At 37.4% G+C, this 20,728-nt stretch overlaps 1 protein-coding gene across 5 annotated transcripts in view; it reads left to right on the top strand.

Annotated features, from left to right (window-relative positions):
- Positions 1-20,728, top strand: part of LOC127437408 (phospholipid-transporting ATPase ID-like) — a 50,684-nt gene that overhangs the window by 23,791 nt on the left and 6,165 nt on the right. For all 5 annotated transcript variants that reach the window (XM_051692281.1, XM_051692283.1, XM_051692280.1 and 2 more), the window contains 15 exons: positions 137-345; positions 436-479; positions 1,990-2,155; positions 2,435-2,623; positions 4,358-4,473; positions 8,216-8,380; positions 8,507-8,618; positions 8,798-8,903; positions 11,896-12,043; positions 12,898-13,081; positions 14,269-14,492; positions 14,848-14,931; positions 15,025-15,270; positions 16,198-16,336; positions 16,928-17,058. In XM_051692281.1, coding sequence (XP_051548241.1) covers positions 137-345; positions 436-479; positions 1,990-2,155; positions 2,435-2,623; positions 4,358-4,473; positions 8,216-8,380; positions 8,507-8,618; positions 8,798-8,903; positions 11,896-12,043; positions 12,898-13,081; positions 14,269-14,492; positions 14,848-14,931; positions 15,025-15,270; positions 16,198-16,336; positions 16,928-17,058 — 2,263 coding nt within the window. The remainder of the gene's footprint in view (positions 1-136; positions 346-435; positions 480-1,989; positions 2,156-2,434; positions 2,624-4,357; positions 4,474-8,215; positions 8,381-8,506; positions 8,619-8,797; positions 8,904-11,895; positions 12,044-12,897; positions 13,082-14,268; positions 14,493-14,847; positions 14,932-15,024; positions 15,271-16,197; positions 16,337-16,927; positions 17,059-20,728) is intronic.

The following is a 20,728-nucleotide window of genomic DNA, read 5'->3' as shown; positions in this document are numbered from 1 at the left end:
TGGTTTGGCAAGCCTGATTTGTGGTTAATGACCAGGTTTGTATTTAATAGAATTAGTGTGCACTTAATTAAACTGAATTAGATAAAACTGTGTAAAGCTAAATGTACAAGTTAAAACAAAACTTATCACATTACAGCGTAGAAGTTTTGCGGCTGGGCCATAGTTACTTCATAAACTGGGACAGAAGAATGTATTACAGTCGTAAAGACACTCCCGCTGAGACTCGGACAACTACCCTTAATGAGGAGCTAGGACAGGTGGAGTTTATCTTCTCGGACAAAACCGGGACCCTCACCCAGAACATCATGGTGTTCAATAAGTGTTCTATTAATGGGAAGACCTATGGTATGCTTGTACACTTCCTGTTATACGTCCAGATGCATACACACAGTACATGTCTGAATATTTATTGATTGATGTGTTTTTGTTGTCTAGGTGACGTTTATGATGAGTTCGGGCATAAAGTTGACATTACAGAGGTAAGGAAACCAAGTGTAAACCAAATGATCTTTGATGAAAATCCTTAGCAACCATATGTAACAAATTTGATTCAATAATTGCTCAAGAGTTTCCCATTTAAAAAAAAATAAAAATGTAGTTTTATGAAGAATAAGAATGCCAAATACTGAACAAATTGGAAAGCCTTAGAATGATCTAATTTTAGTTATGTGTACGTTCCCACATCACTCCCCCATCAAAACCACCAAAACAAAATGCACACGTCTCTTTAATTCTACGCCTGCATTAAACAGCCTATTGTAGGTGTTTCTGCAATTTGAGGCAAAAAACAATTCATGAAACAACAAAAATTCTAAAATTAACATACAAAAATATCAACATTGTTTTGGCCAACAAATATTGTAATTGATAAATTGTATAAATTAATTTATGAGATTTAAAACATGTGACAACCCGTTGAAGCACACAAGATGCCATTTGAAACATAGGACTCTTTTGGACCCTACTATATAATTTACATAAATCTTTTATGTTTTTTTGTTGTTTTTTTCTAATATTATACATGTCTCTGCTCTGCTATAACTTACATGTTTATATACTATTGTACTTTGGCAAGTATATAGAATAAAACATCTGGCATTTGATATAATATAGATGGTTGTAAAGGTATATATTGGTTTTACCAATTGATCGGTGCCGATAGTTGCTTTTTGAAACTATCGGTTATCGGCAAAAATCTATGCCGATATTTGCAGACATATGTATATTTATTATTATTCCTCCATTTTCCTCTGTGACTGCTGCTGGAAGATTTTAGTTGAAACGGCTTGGTTCTGCAGTATGACAGTGGCCTTTAGAGGTGAAATAAAAACACTCACTTCAGTGCATTTTGTTATTTTGAGGGCATGCAAAAAAATAAAAATATAAATGTGACTATACATGCCCCGTCAGCACATACATTGGGTCTCCATCTTCATATCTTGTGAATAATAATAAACCTAATTCCTCATTAAATCTCATCTGGTTAAATATCTATATACAGTATACTGCATAAAACATTTCATCTGGTGAATATTTAAAGGCTATGAAAAGCTTAATTTGTTTAATACTTAAATATAGAGCACTGTACCAGAGCCAAGTCTCTGTCAAAATAAGAGTCCAGGGTGTGTTTTGGGCTTGTTTATTGTTAAAAGTTCCACAATATGCCCCAAATCTTCATTTCTGATTATTATTGGGATTTTGGTTGAACAATAAACTGCATCTGGGATTTTATTCATTTTGTACTCTTGTAGCCTCTGTGTCTGTGCCTCTCATAGTAATGAAAGTTTGATTTTTTGTTTAACATTCTATAAATCGATTTTAAAAACTATTGGCCGATGTATCGGTTATCAGCCTTTAGTTTGGCCCACCATCTTAAGGATTGGTATCTCAAAATCCACTATCGGTCAAAGGTTGTGTTCGGCCAATTGTAAGACCCTGTCCAGTCTGAGTGGAGTATTTGGCAGTCACACTTGTTTCTGACTCTTGTAGAAAACACCATGTGTGGATTTCTCCTTTAACCCATTGATGGACATGAAGTTCCGTTTCCATGACAGCAGCTTGGTTGAGGCAATCAAACTGGAAGAGCCTCTGGTGCAGGAATTCTTCCGTCTGTTAGCGCTCTGCCACACCGTCATGCCAGAAGAGAGAAATGAGGGTAACCCCCCCCCCCCCACCTCTAAAACAAAAAAAAATAAACCCCACAAAAAAATGAAATACAAAAAAATAAAATAAAATACAAATACAATCCTTGACATCCCTTAAGCACTTATGTTGTATACAGAAATACAGAAGCTATAAATAAAAAATGACAGATTGTAATAAATGTTATATAGTAATAAAAGTATACAGTGGCCCAAAAAAGTGTTTGGACACTTAAAGCCAAACTTATATGAATGTTTTTCAAAGCAAATGGCTCTGAAACGAATTGTTCAAGGTGAGCTGGTGTATCAAGCACAATCTCCAGATGAAGGAGCCCTGGTTACTGCAGCACGCAACTTTGGCTTTGTATTTCGGTCCAGAACACCAGAAACCATTACTCTATATGAGATGAGTCAGCCAATCACCTACCAGCTATTGGCCATCCTGGACTTCAACAATGTGCGAAAGAGAATAAGCGTTATTGGTCAGTTCTGATTTTGTTTTACATCAATGATCAGTCGGCTATCTTACATGGATAATTCATCCAAAAATGAAAATTCTCTCATCATTTACTCACCCTCATGCCATCCCAGATGTGCATGACTTTCTTTCTTCTGCAGAACACAAATTAAGATTTTTAGAAGTATATTTCAGCTCTGTAGGTCCATACAATGCAGGTGAATGGTGATCAGAACTTTGAAGCTCCAAAAGCACATAAAGGCAGCATAAATGTAATACATACGACTCCAGTGGTTAAATCCATGTCTTCAGAAGTGATATGATAGGTGTGGGTGAGAAACAGAACAATAATTAAGTTCTTTTTATTATAAATTCTCCTCCCTGCCGAGGTGTTGAAATGCATGAAGAATGCAAATTGGCAAAAACAAAAGAAGAATGTGAATGTGAAAGTGGATATTGATAGTAATTAGCATTCACTATAAACACTATGATACTTGCATTGATTAGCTGTTCTCAGTTTATCTGTATACACTGATTAGCCACAACATTAAAACCACCTGCCGTGTAGGTCCCCCTCGTGCCGCCAAAACAGCGCCAACCCGCATCTCAGAATAGCATTCTGAGATACTATTCTTCTCACCACAATTGTACAGAGCGGTTATCTGAGTTACCGTAGACTTTGTCAGTTCGAACCAGTCCGGCTATTCTCTGTTGACCTCTCTCATCAACAAGGCATTTCCATCCACAGAACTGTTGCACACTGGATGTTTTTTGTTTCTGGCACCATTCTGAGTAAATTCTAGAGACTGTTGTGTGTGAAAATCCCAGGAGATCAGCAGTTACAGAAATACTCAAACCAGCCCGTCTGGCACCAACAAACATCCATGCAATTATCTAATCAGCCAATCGTGTGTCAGCAGTGCAGTGCATAAAATCATTCAGATACGGGTCAGGAGCTTCAGTTAATGTTCACATCAACCATCAGAATGGGAAAAAGAAAATGTGATCTCAGTGATTTGGACCGTGGTTGTAGTTGGTGCCAGACAGGCTGGTATGAGTATTTCTGTAACTGCTGATCTCTTGGGATTTTCACGCAGAACAGTCTCTAGAATTTACTCAGAATAGTGCCAAAAACAAAAAACATCCAGTGAGGAACAGTTCTGTGGATGGAAACCACAGAACTGGGACCTACACAATATTAGGAAGGTAGTTTTAATGTTGTGGCTGATTGATGTATATTGTCTCTGTCCCTATCAAATAAACCATAATTAAATAAATAAGCTCCAAAAAAGCATCATAAAAGTAGTTTATATGACTTCTTTATTGTTTTGTTTTTATTTTGTTTTTTGGAGCTTGACAGCACCTGTCCCCATTTACTTTTATTGTATGGAAAATAGCACCCAGAAAAGAGTGAACAGAAGTCATACAGGTCATGAATAATATGAAGGTAACTAAATGATGACAGAATTTTCATTTTTTTGTTGAAATGTTTCTTTAATAGTATAGGACATCATCAATGTATTTGCCCCTCTTTTTATGTAAAATACTTTTTTATTCAATCTGGTACAGTATTAACGGATACCTTTTTATTTCACAAAAGCTATGCACCATCCCTGTCATGTACTTCTTTTGATGGTTCTGCATGAAAAAGTCATCAATTCACATAGAAAAATCAATAGCAGCCCGGTCTTTTGAATCTGCTTTTTTTGTACACTAGGACATTTGTAACTAGCACTGTCATTTCCTGTGTGGTCCGCAGTGAGGAACCCAAAGGGGCAGCTAAAGCTTTACTCAAAAGGAGCTGACACAATAATCTTCGACAGGCTGGACCCGTCTAATGAAGAGTTTATGTTTACTACCTCAGAGCACCTTAATGTAAGTGTCCATTTGATCCAATGCCCTCCTTCTCTGCTGAAAAGACCAGTAGGCTTCCTATCCATCTTAACAGCAAGACTTTCTCAATGTATCAATCCAAATGTACAAAAATGTATACACTTTATATATGAATGTAAACAAGATCAGCTTGAGCATAAACCAGCTTGGACCAGCATGGAAATGGTGACAAAACACAAAATCAATAATATATCCAACCAAATCCAGATCTCAAGCCTCAGAACATGCAGGTTCTGTGAATTTTTCGTGTAAGCCTTGCCAGACAGTGTAGCAAACAACAGCCACATTTTGCATTTGTTTCTTATTTGTTGTTAATTGTTAATTCCATGAAGTTTCTTGTAGACATTTCTGATGGGAACACATTTGATGGTTACACAAAGCATGATTCATTAATGTATCCAGACACAGAAACAGCCCTTACAATCAAGTTATGGTTACCATTAATATATTTCAACAAAGGTGCAATGATTAAGATGTTATAATATATGAATGTCAATAAAACACTGTGGAAATAGTCCACCTGGTGTCAAAGAATCATGTAACTGTACCTATATTTTTGCAAAATGATTTTTAAATGGCTCGTTGTACGTATAGCAGCAGTTTTGTGGTGAAATGAACACTAGAGGTGCAACAACAACAATGGCTTTTATTCCTCCACACAAATCACCAGTAAAACAGCAGATTATCAGTTCATAAACGCTTACTTTTCACCCTGTTTCTCACATAATGCTATCTTATGACATCAAAACACTTTCCCATGGTGCATGACTTGTAAGGTGATACATGTTAATGTTTGCATTAAAGATCTGACTACATTTACAAGCTTGTTTGAGTGCGATAAAATTGCGCAGTAGCTCAGCCGATAAACCTAGCGAGCGATAGCGAGAACAAACAGACCCAAGAGCAGAGGAAATGTTCAAAGGATTTATTAACAACAAATAAGAGCAGTCACTGGGCTGTGGAATGATACTGGCAGTGGCTGTAGCAGTGGGAAGTGATCTCCAATAGTGTGGAGATGTGGAAAACAGGGTGAAACCACTCCTTTAATTTAGAAAATGTGGCCTCAGCTCGCGGGGACCAACAAAAGTCAGTACATGTGGAGGTGAGGTCTGTCAGAGGTGCGGTGAGCTGACTGTAGTTCCTTATAAACCTCCAATAAAAATTAGTGAACCCCAGAAACCACTGCAATGCCTTGCGAGAATCTGAGGTTGGCCAATCGGAGACGGCTTTAACTTTAGTCTGGTCCATGTGCACTCCCTCGGAAGAAACGATGAACCCCAGGAACAGAATCGACTGTGCACTGGCAAACAGCTGATTCTCAAACAGTCTCAGAAGCACCTGCCTGAAATGCTGCACATGGTCCTGGAGTATTCTGGGAGAAGATCAGAATATCAACAAGATAGACAAACACAAACAATCGACCATGTCTCTAAGCACATCATTCACGAGCCCCTGGAAGACGGCGGGGGCGCTAACCAATCTGAAAGGCATAACCAAATATTAAAAGTACCCCCTATGGGCGGTAAAGGCTGTCTTCCACTCATCCCCCTTCCTAATCCAGACAAGGTGATAAGCGTTGCGTAAATCCAACTTCGTAAAGACGGACTGCAAGGATTTGAAGGCTGAGGACATCAACGGCAAAGGATAGCGATTCTTCACCGTGATGTCATTTAGCCCCGATAATCTATACAGGGCCTAAGCGAGCCATCCTTCTTCACCATGAAGGATGAATGAGACCGGCTGCCAGAGAATCATTGATATACCTTTTCATGGCCTCCCTCTCGGGAGCCGAGAGCGAATACAGCTGTCCCCGAGGCGGTGATGTGCCAGGAAGCAGTTCCATCGCACAGTCGTACGGGCGATGAGAAAGAAGGGTCGTGGCACGGGACCGGCTGAACACCACCCTTAAGTCATGGTATGTCAACGGTATTCCGGATAAGTCCGCCGGTTCATCCTGCAATCAAACACAAGACTGGACCATAGGAAGTCGCCACTTAGAATCCAGTTCGAAATTCATAAAGTTCCCTTCAGCTCCAGAATCAACCAAGGCGGAAACAGTGTGACAGGCATATCCATATTGCAGCAGGGCCGGGAGAAGTGTCCGAAGCCCAGGTGTTTTATCAAAAGGTGTTGCGCTCACTAGTAACCCCTCTCCTACCAACGAACGATGTCTTTTAATGGACAGAAAGCAGAGAAATGATCAGAAGCAGCACAGTCCATTAACGAGACGTCGCTGTTCTCGGAACTGCCGCGATGTGTGTAAGGATCCACGCAATATCATTTTCATCAGGCTCTTCTAAATTGAGCCAATAAGCAACAACCTCCCGTTGCCCTAACACAACATGATCACTTGGGAAATCAACATGTACCGAATGCTACATGCTATAGATAGACATGCTACCGAAGGTTTCAGTACCCTGAAATTGACCCCATTTTACTGAATTACTGACAAGCGCCATCTCCCATCAGACATTTTTACATTAATTCAAATGTTTGTACCTTTTTTTGTGTCGCGCATTGTGTAAGCAACCTTCTGGTCCCTTAGGAACCAGGAAGTAATTGCAATCAAGCGTGAATCAGGGGTTGCATTTTCATTCTAAAATTAAATTTTTACTCCACTGACGGTTAGGTTTAGGGTTGGGGTTTGGGTCGGGGTGTAGAGTTAATAAAATATGCATTCTTGTTGACTGTATTACATCATTTACAACTAAAAATACTCGCTTTATAACTCGTTTTACAACTCGCTTTTGGCACCACTCGGTGGACTTTTCACTTGTAAACTGGAGCTCACACATGCCAATACGCTCAACAACACTTCCGGCATCGGCCACTGGGGGCAGTGCTTTGAATTTCTATAAGCCCAGGCTGATTTCAGACAACTTTCAATCTACTGTCGCTGAATTCTCAGTGAGATCTGTCTGCCTAGCAACCACCCAGAACTCCATAGCAACCACCTATCAACAGCCTAGCAACCATCCTAATAAATGCCTAGCAATGCGCTAAAAACCACTGAGAACATCTTAGCACTGCATAGCAATAACCTAGCAACCATCCATTACACCCTAGCATTCTGGACTTTTCCATGGGCAAGCACCAATCTTATTTCCTTCAGATAATATAAAAATCTCAAAGAAATAGTATCATATCAAAAATCAGTTGCATTTTGTCTGGAGCTGGTGTAGTCTATCTAAAAGCTGCCTGTGGGCCGTGCTTATTACAACACTATTATGAGACACTGCCCATTGGTAATCTAGTATTTACTGTCTTTTGAGGTCTCTCAAAGAGCAATCAGCCTGTATTCACGTCCCAGGAGCAGCCGTCCTAGCTGGTTAAAAATAGTATGCATTTATAAGCTTACAGATAATAATAGCAAACAGGACATAGAAGCTTTTAGATGTCAGAGAGAGGACAGGAGAGACTGTGTAGTATGCTCCTTATTTTGAAATGAGAAATATTTACTTAAATATTAGCACTGCCCAGGGTTGCCAGATCTTTCAAGATAAATAAGCAGCCTGGTGGTGCAACCTGTGACTGTCCATATTTATGAGCGACTTTATGAAACTACAAGCCCAAAGTCGCAGACATGGCAACTATGGCACTGTTTTAGAGTGCAGATTTGTCAATTATAATTGACTGATGTTTCTATTTTCATGATAAGATAAGGTGAAGATGATTATCTCCCCTTGCATGACTGAACTTCCTCTGGTCTGTGTCTGTGTGGTAGGAGTTTGCCGGAGAGGGTTTGAGGACGTTAGCGCTGGCATACAAAGACCTGGATGAAGATTTGTTTGATGAATGGATGAAGAAGCTTCTCTTTGCCAGCACGGCGTTGGATAACAGAGAAGAAAAACTCGGGGCTCTATATGAAGAAATAGAGCAGGGCCTGATGGTAATGTGAATATCCAGACTGTTTATTACTTGGACAAATTATTAGAACTCTAAACATTACACTTTTAGGGGTTTGTATGTTAATTTCTTGCTTTTGAAACAAATATGTCTCCCATTTCCCACAAAGCTACTTGGTGCTACAGCCATAGAGGACAAACTGCAGGAGGGAGTTCCAGAGACAATCGCCTGTTTGACTTTGGCCAACATCAAGATCTGGGTGCTCACCGGGGACAAGCTAGGTAACCAGTGCTAAGGAGAACAATCTCAGATGAAATCTGTATGTTCTCATTAGCACTGGTGCTGCACTGGTGCTAATGAGAACATACAGATTTCATTTAAGATTACTCCACATTAATTGAGACACTTTTTTTACTGTCTCACATGGCGTAATGAAGAGTCATTCCTGTTTTGTGTGCAGAAACGGCAATGAACATCGGCTACTCGTGTAACATGCTGAGAGATGACATGAACGAGGTGTTTATAATCTCAGGTCACACCATGCTCGAGGTTCAACAGGAGCTCAGGTATCATTTCAATTTAAAAGCCTGATTTTACAAATTTAATGGAACATTATTTGGCTTTATGGCTTAATACTTTATTAGTTAAGGTTAGTTCACCAAAAAAAAAATAAAAAATATGGTGTCTTTTTTTCTTCTGTGGAACACAAGAGGAGATATTCTGAAGAAATTTGACAGTGTTCTTTTTCTGTATATTGAAAGTGGATGGTGACTGAGGCTGTCTATCTTAAATGACAGGGTGGGACTTTTTTTCTGAAATAGTTTTGCGTTCCCTCGCAATAGTTTGCGTTTATCTGCAATAAGTTTTGCACCCTCTCACAATAGTTTTGCATTCCCCTGCAATAAGTTTACCATGGTTTTACTACAGGAACCATATTTTTGATAAAACTATACTAAATACCCTTTTACTATACAAATACCATAGTTTAACTATGGTTTTACTATAGTAATATTGTTGACTGGAACCATAGTTTTTGGCGTAAATCATTTTTCTATAGTAATATTGTAGTAACCATGACTGTTATTAACCATGTGTTGTCTTTTGGCGGAAACCATACTTTGACTAGTGATATTTTAGTAACTGAAAAGTTAAGCAACCATGTTTTAAGGCAGAAACCGTGGTTTGACTTTTTTTTTCCCCATTTATTTTGGCATTTGTACAATTCATGATAGTTCAATGCATCCAACATCATCTTTTTTTAAATTTATTTAATGTCCAAAATGGAATAAAGCCAAAACTTAATATGCCTACCCTTTTTTACCTCTCTAGATTTATATTCTGTCTTTAAATATTTCCATTTACAGTCCTATTCACAACTAAATATATATATATATATATATATATATATATATATATATATATATATGTATATATATATATATATATATATATATATATATATATATATATATATATATATATATATATATATATATATATATATATGTATATATGTATATAAAGAAAGAAATAAGAGCAAAATGGCACAAGTGTGTGTGTGTGTGTGTATGTGTGTGTGTATAAATGTATAAATTAAGCAGTTAAATCAAACTGTCATTTTTTTTTTTTAGTTTGATTCAAATAATTTATTTTTTAAATAAAAAAAGTAAAAATTATAAATGTTACATACAGTTGTGCTCAAAAGTTTGCATACCTGGCAGAAATTGTGAAATTTTGGCATTGATTTTGAAAATATGACTGATCATGCAAAAAACACAAGGTGTCACACACAGGTTTAAATGGCAATTAAAGGTTAATTTCCCACACCTGTGGCTTTTTAAATTGTAATTAGTGTCTGTGTACAAATAGTCAATGAGTTTGTTAGATCTCACGTGGATGTACTGAGCAGGCTAGATACTGAACCATGGGGAGCAGAAAATAACTGTGAAAAGACCTGCGTAACAAGGTAATGGAACTTTATAAAGATAGAAAAGGATATAAAAAGATATCCAAAGCCTTGAAAATACCAGTCAGTACTGTTCAAACACTTAAGAAGTGGAAAATTCGGGGATCTATTGATACCAAGCCAAGGTCAGGTAGACCAAGAAAGATTTCAGCCACAACTGCCAGAAGAATTGTTTAGGATAACCCACAGGTAACCTCAGGAGAAATACAGGCTGCTCTGGAAAAAGATGGTGTGGTTGTTTCAAGGAGCACAATACAACGATACTTCAACAAAAATGAGCTGCATGGTCGAGTTGCCAGAAAGAAGCCTTTACTGTGCCAATGCCACAAATGACAACACCTTGACACGCCTCACAGCTTCTGGCACACTGTAATTTAGAGTGTCGAGACCAAAATAGAGCTTTATGGTCACAACCATAAGCGCTATGTATGAAGAGGGGTCAACAAGGCCTATAGTGAAAAGAATACCATCCCCACTGTGAAGCATGGTGGTGGCTCACTAATGTTTTGGGGGTGTGTGAGCTCTAAAGGCACGGGGAATCTTGTGAAAATTGATGGCAAGATGAATGCAGCATGTTATCAGAAAATACTGACAGACAATTTGCATTCTTCTGCACGAAAGCTGCGCATGGGACGCTCTTGGACTTTCCAGCATGACAGTGACTCTAAGCACAAGGCCAAGTTGACCCTCCAGTGGTTACAGCAGAAAAAAGTGAAGGTTCTGGAGTGGCCATCACAGTCTCTTGACCTTAATATCATCGAGCCACTCTGGGGAGATCTCAAACGTGCGGTTCATGCAAGACGACCAAAGACTTTGCATGACCTGGAGGTATTTTACCAAGATGAACGGGCAGTTATACCACCTGCAAGAATTTGGGGCCTCATAGACAACTATTACAAAAGACTGCATGCTGTCATTGATGCTAAAGTATTATTATGATTATTTCACTACAAATATCAAGGTTAAAATATGGTTACTGTAGTAAAACCATGGTAAATTTATTGCGAGGGAACGCAAAACTGTCCTCTTAGGGGCTCCGTAGGCTGTCAGTCCCTAACAGTCTGGCTAATTTTTTTTTTCGTGTTCCACGGAAGATACAAAGACATACGGGTTTGAAACAACATAAGGGTAAATATACAGTATGTAAATTGAGAGATTTTTTAGTTTTTGGTGAGCTATCCCTTAATCCCTTGTAAAAAGGTGTTTATAATACAGTATGATACACAGTGTAGTTTGTAATACATTTTTATTTAAAATCAATAATTGTAACCACAGTTTTAATTCATTATAACGCTTACTACTTCTTTTAATGTGTTTAAATTGATATCACATGATTTAACACATGAAATTTGATATTTATCCTGTTTTATGATGCATTATACACTTTCAAGGTATAACGATTATTATCTTTTATACAAGAAACTGTGGTTACAATTATTTCTGATAACATGCACTCGATTATAAGGTGTATCATTAAATATTCATTTTGAATGATAAGACATTAAGGATATTTTTAATTCATTATATATACAATTCACTACTATTTCAATATACATTTCAATATCATTTCACTGTTATTGTTTTGTGCTCAGGAATGCCAAAGAGAGAATCGTGGGACCCAGTAGAGAGAAACTCAGCAGTGTCACCAACATGGAAAAAACAGATTTGTACTCAAGTGACTCTGTCTTTGAAGAGACCATTATCACAGAATATGCATTAATCATCAATGGCCACAGTTTGGTAAGACCCTCTGTCTGGGTTCTTTGTGTCATAAGTCCCTTATGAAATAGAATTATGAATCTTTGAAATCCTCTTCAATAGCCCCCAACAATTGAATTTAGTTTCATTTAATCTAAATATCTTTTTAAGATTTCGGCCTACAGACATGGTTGGTAGCTGCTGAAAGTTTATTCAGCCTGTGAATGTAGTGTATGAATGTTCAAAGTGTAGTGATGTCCCAAATAGAACACTTAATGTTTTTTCACTACACAGAAGCATTAGTCGTTTAATAGCTGACAGAATTGACGTTTCAAATGCATGCGATGTGTTGCCGCTAGCTTTAACGCGTTAGCCAGCCTCAGTTCAACACTTATGACTCAAACTATGTACATACAGTATTTACACAGTGTGGGGTGATGGTAAAGCATTTGACTCACACTTGTAAGGAGCTGTCTTCACTGACGTTTTTCTAGCTGCCATATTTTCCATTATTTACAATTGTTTTGTAAGACCAGCAACACAGCCAGGTAACTCCGCCCCTTCCGCTACATATGGCAAGCTACGGGCTCTGAGTGCAAAAGTGTCCAACATTCCACACTCCGTTTTGATGGTTTAAGAAATGCATCATCTGGGTAATAGAATAGTGCAGAATTGTGCGGTTTGGGACGCACCTTAAGTCACCCTTCACTTTCATTGCATCTTTTTTCCAGACACTAAAAGTGAATGGTGACTGAGGCTGTCATTCTGCTGTTGTTCTGTCATCTCCTTTTGTGTTTAACAGAAGAAAGAAAAATATTTTCCATTTTTGGATGAACTATTCTCTGAAGTCGAAGGTTTGAGTCTTCACTGTTGTTATCTGTCTATCTAACATGAAGGCTCATGCCCTAGAGGCTGACCTGGAGCAGATCCTGGTGGATGTGGCTTGTCTCTGCAAGACAGTGATCTGTTGTCGGGTCACTCCATTGCAGAAAGCACAGGTGGTGGAGCTGATCAAGAGACACAAGAGAGCCGTCACACTCGCCATCGGAGATGGAGCCAATGACGTCAGTATGATCAAGAGTAAGACATCACTGCCCTTATCTATCTATCTATCTATCTGTCTATCTATCTATCTGTCTATCTGTCTGTCTGTCTGTCTGTCTGTCAATCTATCTGTCTGTCTATCTATCTGATTATCTGTCTGTCTGTCTATCTGTCTGTCTGTCAATCTATCAGTCTTTCTGTCAGTCTATCTATCTGTCTGTCTGTCTGTCTTTCAATCTATCTGTCTATCTATCTATCTATCTATCTATCTGTCTGTCTATCTATCTGTCTGTTTGACTGTCTGTCTGTCAGTCTATCTATCTGTCTGTCTGTCTATCTGTTTATCTGACTGTCTGTCTGTCAGTCTATCTGTCAATCTGTCTGTCTGTCAGTCTATGTCTGTCTGTCAATCTATCTGTTTGTCAATCTGTCTGTCTATCTATCTGTCTATCTATCTATCTATCTGTCTGTCTGTCTATCTGTCTGTCTGTCTGTCTGTCTGTCAATCTATCAGTCTGTCTGTCAGTCTATCTATCTGTCTGTCTGTCTTTCAATCTATCTGTCTATCTGTCTGTCTGCATGTCAGTCTGTCTATCTGTCTGTCTGTCAGGCTATCTGTCAGTCTGTCTGTCTATCTATATATCGATCTATCTATCTGTCTGTCTGTCTGTCTTTCAATCTATCTATCTGTCTGTCTTTCAATCTATCTGTCTATCTGTCTGTCTGCATGTCAGTCTGTCTATCTGTCTGTCTGTCAGGCTATCTGTCAGTCTGTCTGTCTGTCTATCTATATATCGATCTATCTATCTGTCTGTCTGTCTGTCTTTCAATCTATCTGTATATCTGTCTGTCTGTCTGTCTTTCTATCTATCTATCTGTCTTTCTGTCTGTCTGATTATCTGTCTGTCTGTCTATCTGTCTGTCTGTCAATCTATCAGTCTGTCTGTCAGTCTATCTATCTATCTGTCTGTCTGTCTGCATGTCAGTCTGTCTGTCTGACTATCTGTCTGTCTGCCTGTCAGTCTATCTGTCTGTCTGTCTATCTATCTATCTATCTATCTATTCTGAAAGTGCTCTGGCCCTTGCAGTGTATACTCCATACAGCTGAACTATTCTGTAGATTCACTGCAGGTCTCATTGAGTGGTTGCTATGGAAATATGCTGTGCTTTTTGATCTGTAGGGATGTGTTTAATGTGTGTATATGGTCTCTGCTCTCCCCCAGCGGCTCACATTGGCGTGGGCATCAGTGGGCAGGAGGGGATGCAGGCAGTGTTGGCCTCCGATTACTCCTTCGCCCAGTTCCGCTACCTGCAGCGCCTCCTGCTTGTCCACGGCCGTTGGTCCTACCACCGCATGTGCAAATTCCTCTGTTACTTCTTTTACAAGAACTTCGCCTTCACGCTGGTTCATTTCTGGTATGGATTCCTCTGTGGATTTTCAGCACAGGTAAAGATTGCATACTATGAACAGCAAAACAGAGTTTATACAAACATTACAGCCTTGAAGAAATATGTATTATGCATGTGATTTCACTTGAGGGATTATGATTAGAAATACAACAGTCTATCAGAAAAAAAAAAAAAAAAACTGTTGGAACAACCAGTAAATGTAAAATATAAACTAGCCAATTAAATCATTTTTCAAATGTATTATACAACCAATGGCATGGAAGGTAACGTAAATGGCTAGTTAAAATGTAAATAATTAGCCTATGCAACTGCCCGTGACAACACAGATGTGCTAGGGGTGTTTACTAATTTGCTTGACTTGAAGATTATAAATAATATTTTTGTCATTGCAGACGGTATACGACCAATGGTTCATCACACTTTTCAACATAGTCTACACCTCACTTCCGGTGCTAGCCATGGGCCTGTTTGACCAGGTAAATCTGTAACACAATCTGTGGTGATTGTCCGTATTTAACAATATATCTGATTCATTTCGTATTTTAACCTGAAGTCTGTTGATTTTGCAGGATGTGAACGAACAGTACAGTTTACACTATCCAAACCTGTACAGACCGGGACAGCTCAACCAGCTCTTTAACAAGAGGAAGTTCTTCACCTGCACCCTTCAGGGGGTCTTCACTTCTTTCATCCTCTTCTTCATCCCATACGGAGCCTTCATGACCGCTGTGCGCGATGACGGCGCACACATCTCCGATCAACAAGCTTTTGCCGTCACCATAGCAACCTCTTTGGTCATTGTTGTCAGTGTCCAGGTGAGACAATTTAACAAATTAATTAATAATTAAATGTGCTTGTGGATCTGTTAAAACAATCATTTTGGAAATAACTGATCATTTATACATTTACAATACAATGTCATTGCCATTACAAAAACATCTAGAGTTCTGACAAACTTGCCGCAAATTTCCCACTTGTTATTTTCACATGCAAAAGAGCTAGCGAATCGCCGCAAATGTTTGCCAAAAGTTTGCAGCTCTTCACCGGTGGTGGTGAACCTGCAGCAAACCTTTGGCGACGATGAAGAGTTTGCCACAGAGCTCATTTGCATGTGAAAATAATGAGTGGCGAATTTGCAGCAAGTTTGCCAGAACTCTCCAATTTTTTGCTTTGTGAGTTTTTTTTACATTTCTGATTTTCTTTTTCTTTTTTTTATTTTTGTCTTTTTTATGGTTTAAACTAGATCTATATGAAAAACTTTGCTAAGTGTAAAATTTGTTCAATCAATGCCACAGCAAATGTAATTGCTTTACCAAACTGTACTGTTACAACTTAAGAATTTAAAGTTTTTTAAGTTCAGACTTATAAGTTTCAGACTCATAAATTTTTATTAAATACTCTCAAAAATATTGTCGCTTATTTTTAAGATTTAGGCATTTCAATTTCCTACCAAAAATCCATACAATTTAATTGTGTAATTTTTAACACAATTTAATTAATACAATATTTAGTTTTTAATTTTATTTTACTGATTTATTTAAAGATTACTGAATTCAATTTGTTAGAATTTTTTTATGAAATTAAAAAAAAAAGATTTTTTGATTCATAATATTTACACTATTTACCTTTTACTCAATTTACATTGATGGAAATTTGTCACAATATAGAAATGCGTAAATCTTTAAAAAATGTATTTGTTTTTTTTACGTGAAGGAATGTTTCATTTTAAAATCTCCTCGTAGATTGGGCTTGACACAAACTACTGGACGGCTGTGAATCATTTCTTCATGTGGGGAAGTCTAGCTGTGTACTTTGCAATACTTTTTGCAATGCACAGCGATGGTATTTTTACCATATTCCCGAACCAGTTTCCTTTCATAGGTAAGAATTTAAATGTGCTTAAAGGTGCACTAAATTATGTTTTGTTTACGTTTCGCCAGCTTTTATTAGGCTTCCTTAACAATAGATGAAACAGTGATTTTGGACAGTGGTGCTGTCACCTGTTGGCGTGGATTCAGCATCACACAATCACACACGTTACCTATGGCATTGTAGAAATACCTTAATTGCAGAAGTATTCGTCACCCATGATTAAATTATTCCCCAACTGAATGTGTCCTAAGGGGGTTAACAAGATAAAGTAAGTAGTATTCAGCTGGTCATGTGATCTTAACATGGTGGCCATCATGAGGGAGAACCACACTTATAATTTTACTTTTTCTCTCTCTTTTTTTTTTTCTTCATCTCATGTCAGTATACATCATTTATCTATTTATTTCTTTAGGTAGAAAAATGGTTTAAGTGGAAAAAAGTAATCAGTGCACCTTTAAATAATCACAGAATTTTGTCTTAATTTCACATAATTATTTTATTGGGTCTTATACAACTACATATACTAAACACAATCTGTACTGTAGGTTTTGGCCATTTCAGTGTATTTGTTCATATCTTGTGTTGTGTATTTGATTCTAGGTACGGCACGTAACTCTCTAAATCAGAAGTTTGTGTGGCTGGTTATCGTCCTCACCACAGTCGTGTGCATAATGCCAGTGGTGGCCATCCGATTCATCAAGGCTGACCTAAAACCCACACAGACTGACAAGGTTACTATACACACCTTTTCTTATGCAGTGAGAAAATTAACATATGCTAATATTAATACGCTGCTGTTAGTATAGGAAAATATATTAGTAACAATGTTGTTACCGATTGATTACCAGTTAATTACTGACTTTGGTTTTATTTAAAGCATCTCACAGTACATTTACAACAGATTTTAAATTCTTTTAAAAGGTTGATCAATACAAGTTCATCTCTATTGACAGCATCTGTGACATGTTTTTTTTTTTTTTCATATGATTACCATAGAAAATTATTTTAATCATTCCTCAATTTGTAAAAGCACACAAAAATTTTATTCATAGTAAAACGCTTACTATGGAAGACTATGGGGCAAGGCATTCCGGGGAGTTTAAAAGCAGAAATGTGCAGCTTATAGTTTTGTTAAAGCACTTTTATTAATTCTTCTGTGAAATACAATACCTTTATGTGTTGTCTAAATCATAATTTTAGCAATGGGAGTGATGTTCTAGGCTACATTACCAACGTGTTTGCTTCACGTATTTGCTTGTGCTTATAATGCGAAAGATAATGTGGCTTTTTGGCTTTACATGGTCATAAAAGCAGTTGAAAAATTCGACTTGATTCGTCATTGAAACATTTGTTGAAAATTTCACACATGGTTAGTAAGACATTTTATGATTTTATTCTCATGTCTAATGGCTATACAATCAAAATATTTTTTTTTTTTTTAAGTGATGGACAAGTCGAAAATATTTTCTGTTGTAAACGTCTTTCACAAGAGCACATAAATCACCCTTTTATGATTAGTAACTGCATAAATGGGCCACGTAATAAAAGTGGATCTAAAAATGCTTAAAAATCAAGATGGACAACATGTAAACTGACATCATATTCCTTATTTATCTCAACAACTGCCTTCAGCAACTGTTTGTTTAACCCTCCTATTGCATTCGGGACATTTTTGACCCGGGAGAGGTAAATTATAATTTTTAAATACCACATAGTTTTTTTTTATGGAAACCAGATTTTGTGATTTTATCAAGACTATCAAAATACACATAATAAAACTTTTAAGATGTTTTAATAAAATTGTTTAAAAGATATAACATATATACAGTATATCGGTCAATTTTGACCGGGGCATCAACTGTGGCTTTACACATGATATTATGTAGATTTTTTTGTATGTCTATGAATTATATTTTTTCTTATAAACATTTTACTTTAATTTAGCCTCTTTCCCTTTCTCTCTCACATACTTTTTTTTTTATCTTGGATACAAACATTCACACACACATATGCGTACAGTCACACACAGACACACACACATTACAAAACAGACATGACAAATGTAACAAACATAACCAGAGGTGGGTAGTAACGTGCTACATTTACTCCGTTACATTTACTTGAGTACAAAACTCTACTTTTAGAGTAGGTTTAAAAGTGAGTACTTCTTACTCTCACTCAAGTAAATTTCTAATTAAATTTTTTTACTTTTACTTCTTTACAATGGGTGGCATTCCTATCCTTACATTACTGGGTTTAATTTTAATTAATGTGTAATTTATTGACTGTCACAAGTCATTAGTGCTGCAGCATCAAACTCTTCAAAAAAAGTGAAACACTTTTCTCAAAGTGAAAATAAAAGAATAGTTTCGTCATGTAATGCCTTCATTTAACACCAAGACAAGCTGATATTTCAAGATTAAAATCACAGCTTCAACTTCACTGGCTCTAATGATAACACGGGCTTTTCTGTGTAATGTGATGGTAATTTTCAGGGTGATAATGTAACTGGGCTCTTATGACATCAGTTTTTAAATGTACATTTTTAAATCAGTGCAGCAATATATCAGTGCGCTTTGTCCTGCTTCCTGCATGTCATGAGCAGTTTTTACGCATTTACCTGGAAACTATCGCAGCTACTTCAGGTGGATTAACTGTATAAATCCATGTAAACATCCAAGTTAAGTGTAAATAAATGCCTTGGCTCTGCTGTTCGTGTGATTGACAACTGGAGCGCGAACAGACAGCATTTCTGTGCATGCAAAGTGAGGTGTGCGGGGCGCGCGCATGAGAGATTTGCAGGCGCGAGGCGATCGTATGGCGAAGAGAGTGGCTGTGTCCGAAATAGTTCACTATTTCCTATATAGTGAATGGCAGTTAGTGCACTATATCTCAGCAGTGAGTGAACGAAATGAGTGAGTGAATTCGGACGCTGACGTATACACAAAGCGTCGGATCTATGGGGCTGTCACAGAAACAACATCAAATGAACTTTGAAAATACTTGGGCCTTACTTGTTATTCTTATTAAATAATATATTAATACAATAAATCTTCATTTTTAAAATATGCCGTGTGTTAATATAAAGAGTAAGCACATTTGATCAAATAAAGAGTATATTTTAAAATGTATCTGTATGTTTTGCCTCTCTATATGTTATGTTATTTTAATCAAGTAATGATTTGTCAAAAAGTAATACGTTCAGCATGAAAGAAAACATTGCAGGAGTGAAGGAAGCAGTAAACTCCCAGCTTGTACGTCTTCCCGTGGTGGACTGTGGGCAATTAACCATAGTTGAGTGTACATCAAATGTACACTCGAAATTATAGTACATTGTGGGTAATAATGAGTGAACAAAAGTAAGGAACGAGTGGCTCAGAATTCAGACAATCCTACAAAATGGCGGACACTCGAAATAGTGCACTATATAGTGGACAGGGGGCAGTTTCAGACACGGCGAGTGTTCCGCGACCAGGGTTGGTGCCCTACACAGGCTGCGTACTCTGCATTTAAAGATTGGCAGTACTGCTGTACAGAACTAATGATCTAAATACTTACGACACTGAAAACTGTAACTACACTGAAATAAGAATCCACACAGGACTTTAAAAGCTATGAAATAGCTAAAGAAGGCATTAATAAAGCATGATCTTGCTTTGTTTTATATTTCAGCATTATATATAATATCCTTGTGGGACATTTTCACGTTTTCACCCTAATAATTACTAGAAATGTTTCCAAACCTCTCTTATTGACAAATTCATCCAGATCTGACAAGAGCCCTTAAAGGGATAGTTCACCCAAAAATTACAATTCTCATTATTTACTCACCCTCATGCCACCCCAGATGTGTATGACTTTCTTTCATCTGCTGAACTCAAATGAAGATTTTTAGAAGAATTTCTCAGCTCTGTAGGTCCATACAATGCAAGTGAATGGGTGGCAACATTTTAAAACTAAACAAAATCACATAAGTCAGCATAAAAGTAATCCATAAGACTCCAGTGGTTAAATCAATATCTTCAGAGGTGATGTGATAGGTGTGGATGAGAAACAGAGAAACAGATCACTTTCACATTCTTCTTGTGTTTTTGGTGATTCACATTCTTCTCTGCATATCGCCCCCTGCTTTCTAGCAAAAATATATTGATCTGTTTCTCACCCACACCTATCATATCACTTCAGAAGACATGGATTTAACTACTGGAGTCTTATGGATTACTTTTATGCTGCTTTATGTGCTTTTTGGAGCATCAAAATTTTGGCCTACAGAGCTGAAATATACTTTTAAAAATATTAATGTGTGTTCTGCAGAAGAAAAAAGTCATAGCCATGTCAAGCCATGGGATGGCATGAGGGTGAGTAAATGATGAGAATTTTCATTCTTTTAAGTGATAGCTC

The sequence above is a fragment of the Myxocyprinus asiaticus genome, chromosome 48 (assembly GCF_019703515.2).
Source record: "Myxocyprinus asiaticus isolate MX2 ecotype Aquarium Trade chromosome 48, UBuf_Myxa_2, whole genome shotgun sequence".
In the NCBI taxonomy this organism is placed as follows: domain Eukaryota; kingdom Metazoa; phylum Chordata; class Actinopteri; order Cypriniformes; family Catostomidae; genus Myxocyprinus; species Myxocyprinus asiaticus.
The sequence above is the reverse complement of the archived record's forward strand: the minus strand, read 5'-3'. Positions and strand labels throughout refer to the sequence as shown.